This window comes from Ipomoea nil, unplaced genomic scaffold, assembly GCF_001879475.1.
Source record: "Ipomoea nil cultivar Tokyo-kokei standard unplaced genomic scaffold, Asagao_1.1 scaffold0146, whole genome shotgun sequence".
In the NCBI taxonomy this organism is placed as follows: domain Eukaryota; kingdom Viridiplantae; phylum Streptophyta; class Magnoliopsida; order Solanales; family Convolvulaceae; genus Ipomoea; species Ipomoea nil.
The window spans coordinates 667,054-678,037 of NW_017616574.1; the positions used below are offsets into that span (position 1 = coordinate 667,054).

Here is a 10,984-nt window from a genome sequence, read left to right on the forward strand (position 1 = left end):
ATGTTAAAAGTGTAATCAACGCATATTAAGAATTAACTGCACGCAGGTAAAGTATTAATGAAACGCCGTTTAAGCTAATAGCAGTGATTGTTAAACACAAACCAATGATAAAAACAAAAACTAGCAATTGCTGAACTTTAAATTCAAGTATCTCAACTGTAAAAGCATTCTAAAATGAGTTAACTAAGTATTTGTGTTTCATATTTGCTATTCTTTTCATTCTCAACTGTAAAGGCGTTGTAAAAATAGACTGCTATGCCTTTTTCTTACCATTTTGTTTGTCCTTATTTTTGGGGTTAAGTGGGCAAGTCCTGGTGTCATGTTGATCTCCTCTAACACCACAAAAATTGCACCTCCTGCCCTTTTCTTTTTCCATTGCCAACTCCTTGCTGCTTTTGATACGTTTTCCACTGCCCTTGTTCTTTGCATGTTTCGGTGGAAGTATATTGATCTCTGAAATCTCTGTTGATCCACAAAATGATTCTATAACAGTCTTCCTGCTGTGCTGAGGGGATAACTTTTCCTTTCCTGACATTAGCAACTGTTTCTGTTCATTAATCACTTGCGAAAATGCAGCCAATTGCTCCATGTTTGAACCTACCAGATCAATACAACAGTGTACATCAGACCACAGTTTGTTCAGCAACATCTTCTTTTCATCCTTTGGTCCATTCTGATCATAAATGACACCATCTATTTCAAATGTAGCCTTTAAAGATGCATCCTTAGTCCACCGATTAACCACATACTTCAGAGGTATCTTTTCAAGGTCTCTAAAGACCACAAATATGTGTCTACACAACAGTCCAACCATCTCAAACATCTTGCAACTGCATGTGGCCTCATGGTCATTTACATTGTGCACCACACTAAATATTTTGTTCTTTCCATCCATAATATCATAGTGTAACATTCCACCATCCTCTAACACTCAACACCATAAACAGGAGGCACATATTTCTTCCTGAACTTGATAGAAAACAGTAATGGTGTAGACGATTGAAGCGTGTTTTTCGATCCCCAGAGGCGTCTTCATATCTGGATTGTAGCCTTCATTGTCACTGTTGAGCTTTGCTTTAGTGTTACGTTGTGATTTAAGAGCACTGCCAAAGTTCATCATGAATTCAACTAGGCTAGACTGTGGGCCAGTAAAACGGCTATACGTGTAGTTCTCACTTTCGGAACGAGACGTTGTCCTGAGTAGACCCCCCATAAAGTCATCTCTAAAATAGGCTGGGATCCAATGGTTTCTAGCCTCAAACATAGTTGTAAACCAATTGTGTTCGACTAAGTTGTACTTTTCCATGAGCTCTCTCCACTGTTTCTCAAAATCATTAGGTTCCAAAGATGATGTCCAAACAATTGAGTTCAGTTTGTTCTTGAACTCCTCATTCTTGTTCAACGTAGGACCCACCTTTTCCCCAACTTTACACATAATGTGCCACATGCAATAACGATGCCTGGCTTGCTTGAAAACTCTTGGAATCGCCATTTTCATAGCTGGATCTTGATCAGTGACAATTATTTTTGGTTCCATACCCATTGCCTTTTTAAATTTTTCAAAGAGCCAAACATAAGACTCAATGTCTTCATTCAACAATAGTCCAGCGCCAAATGTTATACATTTTTTATGGTTATCAATTCCGGTGAAGGGTGTAAAAACCAGATCGTACCTACAAGACAAAAAGCGACATCACAGTATACAGGTGTCAAATTGGCGCACTTATAGCATTAAAGTAACGCACATTAAGTTTTAAATTCGCACACATATGTACTTGAAGTCTAATTCTGGATGTTCCACATTAATATGCGCGACATTAGTGTTTAAGATGCGTGGTATAAAGCGACAATGTGCGCTTATTTATATTACAATTCTTTTCAAGTAAACAGTGAACATGTCTAAATCTTAACGTGACTCAACATATCAGGCAATGCTTAATGTGAATTAATTAATGAAACGTACGCAAGAATGTGAATAGAATAATACCGGTTGGTTGAATATGTAGCATAAAAAGAGACAACATCTCCAAATGCAACAAAATTTTATTTTGACATTGGATCTGCCCAAAATAATCTACTCATCTGCTCATCTTCATCAACTTCGTAGTCAAAAGCAAATGCAGGGCACATCTCTTGTTTTTTAATAAGATTATGCACGAGAATTTGTGCATCAGCACCCAATATGTATGCTCTGAGATCCCTTCTGACATTTTTAAAGTCAACTATAGTTGCCCCAACTTCAGAGTAATCCCCCATAATCTGACTGTATAAACCGTGTGATTTTGATTGCTCCAATATTTGCTTTAGCACAATCTAGTATAAACATCTGATGAACACTGGAGATGTTTCTATTTCCATTTAGGAACTGCCTTGCAAGAACCGAAGACATGCTGTGATTATGTTTTTCAATAAATGTCGTAACTTGGTACCCAGCTACTCCAATGTACTTAAAGATAATCCTAGCTCTGCAACCAGTTCTGTTTGAAACACTCCACCGCTTTGAACGCGAAGGACCTTCCCCCGCATCTGCATTTGATTTTGAGTGACAATGTTGAGCACCCGTATTCTTAAATCTCTCTCTATTACAAACAATTTGCTTTAGAGTTTTCGTCCCGTCGCGTGCTCTAATGAGGGAACTAGACCTCGTGTCAAACCCGACTTTGGCAGCATAATTATTGTAGAATTCAATACCAGCATCCAATGTTTTAAAAATCATGTCAACCGCTGGTTTGATTTCATCTTCACAGTGCGGAGTCCAATACTGTGTCATTCCAGGAGATATGGTCAATGTATAACCATTGCTGCTGCTGCTGGGACTCAAACTGGGGTTGTTCGGAGATTGCAAGTCACTGGGAACTGTAACATATAAACATGAAGTTATTATTGCGTTGTTATAAGCCTCTACGTGCGTAGTGTGAATACTTAATATGCGTTAATTTAATCAGATCATTGCCAATCTGTCAGGTTTATAAAATACAAGAGTATGTGCGGCAAGTGAGCAGTTAACGTGCGTAGTGTGAATACTTAACGTGCGTCAGGGTAATAGTTAACATGCATATGTGTTTTTTAAAATGTCATTATTTAACGTGCGTCAGTGAGTCGATTAACATTAACATGCGTCTGGAAAGCACTGAACGTGCGTGTGTTTAACAGATAACATGCGTAAGGGTTGTTTAAAATTTTACGCGGGTACTTAACCGGCATCAGTGAAAACTGTAATATGCACATTTGTAAAAATTAACATGCGGCTACCTAATCATTTACGTGCGCAAGTCTTTAGGCTCAGAATAATTAAGATAGGTCAGTAATTCAGTTGTTAAGTTGCATGCATGTAGTGTTTAATGTGCGTGTATTTAAGACAAGAAGGAGGCCAATTCAAGAGCAGATAAAATTAATTCTAAATAAGCGATAAAATTTGGATAATACCTTGATCGAATTCTTCCATTCTTGATCGGTTGACGTTGTTGCTGGGTTTAGGGTTTCTCTTGACGAATAAGCTATTGAACGATGAAGAGAATAGATTTTATTGCCAATTTCATAGAGACCGCAAAATCGACTGAGATTAGGAAATATCGAAGATTAGGAATCAATGGTGAATTTTGAAAACGCGCAAAGAAGAAGAAGATCAGAAATTTTGAATTTTTTTTTAATATAATCAAAAGGACCAAAATGCCCATAATGAGCAATTCGCGTTTATATTTTGTTGTTAATCTTATTCGTTGGATCAAGAGCTACGTAAGGTTTAGATTCAACCTCATTTTTTACGAGAAGGACTAAATGCACGCGAGCCCTTCCCTATATATATATATATATATATATATATATATATATATATATATATATATATATATATATATATATATATATATATAATTTTATAATTTTTAATTATAATAATTTTTAGCTAACTTTAATGAAGGTGATGCAAATAGCAAGTTATTCTATTTACCGCTAACATAATTATCAAAAGGTGATGTAGCAATAAAGGTGATATAAATAGAATTTTTCATCTCGAGCATCCACACTAGTAGTTATTTAGGAGTTATTTCTACATGAATTTTCTCCCCCCAAAGTTAATAGCTGATGTGGGGAGGAGTTATTTCAAAAATATTTTTCCTGCAAAGTATGGTATATTTGTGGGCCCAGTAGCTAAGAGAAATAATTAAAATATAGTGTGTTAAATGGTGGGTCCATAAAAAACTGAAAAATAACTCAAAACTGATGTGGATAAGGGTTTTTTGTGATTGAATGAGATGGTGGAGGATGAGGTGGATACTGAGATCCACAAATAACTTAGAAATAACTTCAACTGATAAGGATGCTCATGATGAATATTAAAGTGTTGTAGAGGAGTTGGACTTACAAAATAAATAAATAAATAAATGGAAAATCATTGCGGATGGGCCTTAATCAAGGAAAATCAAATGAAAAGGGCGTTGGGTTAGGGGAAACCTTTTTTATTGGAAATGGTTATGTGGAAAGCCGTGTGGCAAATCTGGGGTTGGTGTGAAGAATGGAAAACGACATTTCCCATTCAATAAATTGCGTGCAGAGCGTAATGAAAGCCAAGTGCATGTCCATGTCCGTCTCTCCATTACTTCCTTCCGTAGACAAACAAACATCTATTTGTTTTTTATTAGGGAAAATATCCTTTTTTCCCTTGAGTTCTATGCTTATTGTTTATAGTACTTTTTATTTATGAGTTATTCATGTATTCATATTTATGCTCTCAGTTAGGTTAAAAATGGCGTTCTCCCTTTATTGTTAAATATACATTTTACTTTTAAAAATAAGTATTTCATTTATTTTTTTCTCCAACAAATTATTGCTTATATAGGGATGAGTATGTTTTAATTTGAATCTAACTGGGCACTGTAACAATCGAATCGAAATAGTAAGGACGGATTTAGTTACGATTTAGAACCGAAATAAAATAAATAAAATAATTGTTGAATTTAGATTATTTTAAAAATAATAAATATAATTTACAAAAATAAATAAATAAATAAAGTTTGAATTAGCGGTTCAAAATCGAAACTAGAACCAAATCGAACTGATTTATTATTTACAAATAGTGTTTGATTATTTTCACATTTATTCTAATTCTACATATAAGTAGATATGACTGCGATTCGGTTCCAGTTCACAGTTATGGAAAATGATAAATCATAATGGGAATGGGGAACCTTTTAGGAAGGTTCCGGATTTGGTTTGAACCGCTAGTTCGGTTCCAGTTCACGATTCATGGAAATGATAAATCGGAACGGGAACCTTTTAGGAACGTTCCAGTTTCGGTTTGAACTGCTAGTTCAAAATTTATTTATTTATTTTCGTGAATTCAATTTCTTATTTTTTAAATGGTATAAATTCAACAATTATTTTATTTTATTTTTCCCGGTTCTGAATCGTAACTAGAACTGTTTCTACTATTTCGGTTCGATTGCTACAGTGTACGGCTAGGTTCGAACCAAACCGTGATCATCCATACATATAAGTAGTAATTTGTTTGAGAAGAAAAATAAATGAAATACTTATTTTAATGGTAAAAATGTCTATCTAACATAAAAGCGGAAAAACAGTCACTTTTAACATAACATAGGAGACAAATGTGGATACACCTTAGATAAAAGTGCTATAAGCATACAACTCAGAAAAAAAAAGTGTCATTTTTCCTTTTTATTATAATGCAGGTTTTCGAGCTTTGTCGAACTGTATTCTTGACCTTATGAATTTGTTTTCAGCTCATGAATAGGCAAATCGAGCTAATTTAGTTTTAAGACTCAATAGTTCTGCGCACAAAGAACTCATTTCAAACATAAACCTTCAATGTTCGTGGCACAGATCGAACCTCTCCTATCGCTCGGAGTAAGTCTTCCATGTATTTTGTTTCGGGTGAGGAGAGAAATTTGATATTACCACTCGAGAATGTGCATTGGGTGAACATAGTTTGAAAGACCCAATGTAACAAGCTTGACGGGATATTGTTAGCAATAATCAAACTCGAAACTTTCTGATACGAGAATCATGTTTTTACTTACTAACATATTTTTTACCATTTCAGAGCATTTTTTTTTTTTTAATATTGTATTTAAAGTGGACAGTTATGTCATTAATTATCTAGACAACTCTCACTCTAAACCCTTTATTGACATTTCTCGAGTTTTAAATGAAAACACCAAACAACTGAAGACTCCCATACTTTCTTTTTTCCGTTGTTCACAGTTTCACACAAACCAAATAACCAATGGCAGATGATAAAATGCATTGCATATTGTTTATCCCATCAACCGTTAAAATACGGCACCTTTCAATAATTTCACTCTGCTCCTCCATCTTGGTTATAATTTTACATTGACCTTTACATTTTATTTACAATATGAAGAAATCACTAACTTTATTAATCATGATTCATGACTCATCCATAGTACAATAGAAACTTCCGAAATTGCCCTATACCTAACACATTTATATATGAAAAATTAGTGTGCTATAGCCCCATCATATTTTATATAACATACAATTTGAAAAAAAAATTATTTGTATTTATGAAATTAATTGTTTATTGAAGAATTTTAATAATTTTATTCTTTACATTTACTAGTTAAAACATACTTTTTTTTTTGTAAAAAGTGCAGATGTACATTGCGTAAATTTATAAAATACGTTAATAATTTGTAAAAATGTACTCAAGATTTTGTGATTCTATAAGTACATCCTATGACATGTAAAAGTATACTCAAAACGATTACATTTTTATATATCATTAAATACACTTTGTAGTTTTGCATAATACACTTTTTGTGTTTAAAAATTTGTAATAAAAAAAGTGTAATATTTATAAAATTGGCATTGAATTTTTCCTTGCTGGAGAGTAATTAATTATTTTAGATCCACGTATTATACTCCATATTAGTTTACATTTTTTACATAAGGTGCTCTTAATCTTATGTCATATTTACTCAATATTTAATTTGACAGTTTCTATATTAATTTCTTTAAAAAAAAAAAAAATCTAAGATGTGGTATTGTATTAATTTGTAGGATATAACAAAAAATATATATTTTCTTCTCTCATGCTGGTTGAATTCTCAACCCCAAGGACTGCTCACATCCCGACTTGACAGAATATTTGGAAGGATATAAATCACGGTGACTCAATGACTCAGCAGACATGGTCAAATGTTGGTGCGAATAAGAGAATTGTCCACTTTGAATATAATCTTCATACCGTCGCAGCCGATGTTTGAACCTTGATCTTTTTCTCAAATGCTGCCTACTTAACCATTAAGTTAAGTCTATGCTAGAAAAAAAAAATTAATTACAAGTTTAGAAAACAAGAAAGTTTTGGGGAGTCTAAAGGAAATAAAACAAAAGAAAATTTTCACTGTTTAGCCTTCTTCTTCGCCGGCACGGCGTTTCACCATTTCTCGGCATAAATAAAAGGTCAGCTAACCTGAAACTCTGACATATGACCTGATGATAGCTATATGCATTGCACATATTTAAATGAAGTCTCGAGTCCACTTTGTCGACGAGTATTCATTTATTCATAAAAAAAGAAAAATTAAAGTATGTAATAATTTGTCAGCATTCGGGTATGACTTTTTCGTGTTCTAACCGGCCAGAGCTTTGCTAGATTTCTGCTGTTACGCGCAGAAAAGATATCTTTATTCCGTTACGTTACGGTCATCCCCTGAAGATCTCTTCTGATTTGGCTTGTTCTCAATCTGTGGCGTCTCTGTTTCAGCTCATTTGGTTGTAAAGGTGCCATCTTTCCCCTTCTTTCTCTGTTATCTTTGATGGGTACTTTGATTTTGAGGCAAAGTAGTTGATAGTTTGATGCACAGATCTTTTGGGTGATGTTTAGCTCCATTTAAGCTCAGACAGAGATCCCACCTTTACCTTTCCAGATTGGTTTGTTCACTTTGTTGTGATGAAGAATTGTTGGGCTTTTGAATTGATGATAATCTGGGTTTTGTCAGGGTTGTTCTTGGGAAGATTGGGTTATGGGTTTGATCCTGTGGATAATTACTTGTTGAACTGTGGGTCATCTGGTGATGTTAAAGTGGGTGGTAGGGTTTTTGTGGGTGATAAATCAGCAGCAAAATTTCTTTCAACCCCAAAAGATATATTGGCTAATGATTCTTCAACTTCAATTCCAGTCTCTGATGATTCTCAGCTTTATCAGACGGCTAGAATCTTTACTGGAACATCAAGCTTCAAGTTTTCAATCAGCCAGGGTGGCCGGCACTGGATCCGCCTGTATTTTTACCCCTTTGTTTATGCTAGCTTCAACATGAGTTCTGCTAGCTTCTCTGTTTCCACCCAGAATAATGTTCTGCTTAGTGATTTTAGTCCTAGGAATGTGTCGTTTAAGGAATTCTCTGTGAATGTAACATCGAAGGACCTCGTGTTGACATTTGCACCTTCCAGCAATTCGTTCGCGTATGTGAATGCCATTGAGGTTGTCTCGGTTCCTGATGAGCTTATACCCGAGGATGCTACAACCATCAATCCGGTTGGGGCGTTCCGTGGCCTGTACACCCAGGCGCTCGAGACAGTTGCGAGGGTGAACATGGGTGGATCGCCTTTGGGACCGAGTAATGACACACTGGGGCGAAATTGGGTTAATGACCAGAGATTCTTGTTAAGGCCACAGCTTGCCACGAGCCTGTCCAAGATCCCGTCCGTGATTTATCCTAAACAAGGAGCCACTAGAGATTCCGCCCCACCAACCGTGTATGGTACCTGCACTAAAATGAAGGTGGATGCTGGTGAAACCTCTGTCAATTTCAACGTCACTTGGGAGTTTAGCGTGGATCCGGGGTTCCAGTATCTTCTCCGGTTTCACTTCTGTGACATAGTGAGTCCATCTCCTAATCAGCTGCTATTTAATATTTATATAGATTCGTCGAATATTGCTCCAGATTTTGATCCAGGATCTGCTGTTGGGAACCTTTTGTCAACTGCATATTTCCTCGATTATGTTGTGTCAACTGATAGAAACAAGCTTCGATTAAGTGTTGGCCCATCTCGTAGGAGCGCTTTCGCTGATGCCTTTATAAATGGATTGGAAATCATGAAGATGAACAACTCTAGGGGCAGCCTCAGCGGGGCGGATTTTGTGCCTTCTTCCTCCAGCTCGGGCTCGAAGAAGATTGGAGTAATAGTGGGAGTTTGCGTAGGGGTACCGGTTGCTTTAGCTGTGATTGTTGTTCTATTTTGTATGCACCGAAGGAGAAAACAGGAACTACTTGGCCAGTCGAAAACATGGATACCGTTATCTCTGAATGGAAATTCCCACACGATGGGAAGCAAATACTCGAATGGAACTACCATAAGTGCTGCTTCGAACCTCAGCTACCGAATTCCCTTTGCAGCGGTTCAGGAAGCAACGAACAGCTTTGATGAAAGTTGGGTTATTGGGGTAGGCGGTTTCGGGAAGGTGTACAAGGGCGAACTAAGCGATGGAACTAAGGTAGCTGTGAAGAGGGGGAATCCCAAGTCCCAACAAGGCCTTGCGGAGTTCAGAACCGAAATCGAGATGCTCTCCCAGTTCCGCCACCGCCATTTGGTGTCCTTAATCGGGTACTGTGATGAAAGAAACGAGATGATTCTGGTTTACGAGTACATGGAGAATGGCACCCTCAAGAGTCATCTATATGGCTCTGATTTTCCTAGTTTGAGCTGGAAACAGCGGCTCGAGATATGCATTGGGGCAGCCCGAGGGTTACACTACCTGCATACCGGGTATGCCAAGGCAGTTATACACCGTGATGTCAAGTCTGCCAACATATTACTCGACGAGAATTTAATGGCCAAAGTTGCTGACTTTGGGCTGTCCAAGACTGGCCCCGAGATCGACCAAACTCATGTCAGCACAGCGGTGAAAGGTAGCTTTGGGTACCTTGATCCCGAATACTTCAGACGCCAGCAACTAACAGAGAAATCAGATGTCTACTCGTTTGGTGTGGTTATGTTTGAGGTTCTCTGCGCTAGGCCCGTGATAGATCCATCTCTGCCAAGGGAAATGGTGAACCTAGCCGAATGGGCAATGAAATGGCAAAAGAAAGGGCAGCTGGAACAAATCATCGACCCCAAACTCGTGGGGAGAATAAGGCCCGATTCCCTCAGAAAGTTTGGAGAAACAGGCGAGAAATGCTTAGCTGATTTTGGCGTGGACAGGCCCTCGATGGGAGACGTGCTGTGGAACCTCGAGTACGCCCTCCAACTGCAAGAGGCTGTCATCCAAAACGATCCCGACGAGAACAGCACAAACCTCATCGGCGACCTCTCCCCGCAAGTCAACAACTTCAGCCACATCGAAGCCTCTCCCACCCAGGGCGAAGCCACAAACTTGGACGATCTTTCTGGCGTTTCCATGAGCCGGGTTTTCTCGCAGCTGGTGAAGTCTGAAGGTAGATGAAAATAATGCAGAATAAACCAAAGAGGTAATGACAGTACATAACTTGTGTCCTAGCAGTAAGTTCCCAGTTTCCCATTTCTAAGTCCTTTGTTTATGCCTGCCACCTTAGAGGTTTGTTCATTTAACTATGAAGAACAAAAACACAGTGTCTTATGATGTTTGTTTTGTGGATTGCTTAAAAATCTCATACCAAAGTGTTTGTGAATTTTAGTGTTTTTGATACAGATCTTATCTGCCTTTTGCACTGTTCAGTCTTTTTATGTAAAATTTCATCTTATCAATTATATGATACAAAAAATTGTATAAACATGGGACAAACACAATCAAGTTAGTTGGACAATTAGCTTGGTAACAATAAGATTTTAAATTGACTATGATTTTTTGTTTACTATGATCACATAACATACTTTTAGTAGGGGATGGGGATTTTTTTGTGAATAAAAAAAATTGTATAAAATTGTGAAAGTGATTTTTCACCTTTTTTTTTTTTTAAATTAATTATTTTTTATATTTATAATCTAAAATTACGTCAACGTCACTATAGAAAACAATATTTTT

General features: G+C 36.8%; 2 protein-coding genes across 2 annotated transcripts; one reads left to right on the forward strand and one right to left on the reverse strand.

Moving 5' to 3' along the window:
- Positions 1-253: 253 nt before the first annotated feature.
- LOC109173776 (protein FAR1-RELATED SEQUENCE 5-like) lies at positions 254-3,445 on the reverse strand. The gene is made up of 4 exons (XM_019323079.1): positions 3,427-3,445; positions 2,274-2,856; positions 939-1,673; positions 254-830 (listed from the first exon to the last, which is right to left on the reverse strand). Exons 1-4 carry the CDS (start codon positions 3,443-3,445, stop codon positions 254-256), a joined length of 1,914 nt encoding a protein of 637 aa, XP_019178624.1.
- Positions 3,446-7,537: 4,092 nt separating this feature from the next.
- Positions 7,538-10,693, forward strand: LOC109172832 (receptor-like protein kinase HERK 1). Its single transcript, XM_019322058.1, has one exon. It carries the CDS (start codon positions 7,934-7,936, stop codon positions 10,424-10,426), a length of 2,493 nt encoding a protein of 830 aa, XP_019177603.1. The 5' UTR covers positions 7,538-7,933; the 3' UTR covers positions 10,427-10,693.
- Positions 10,694-10,984: the final 291 nt, after the last annotated feature.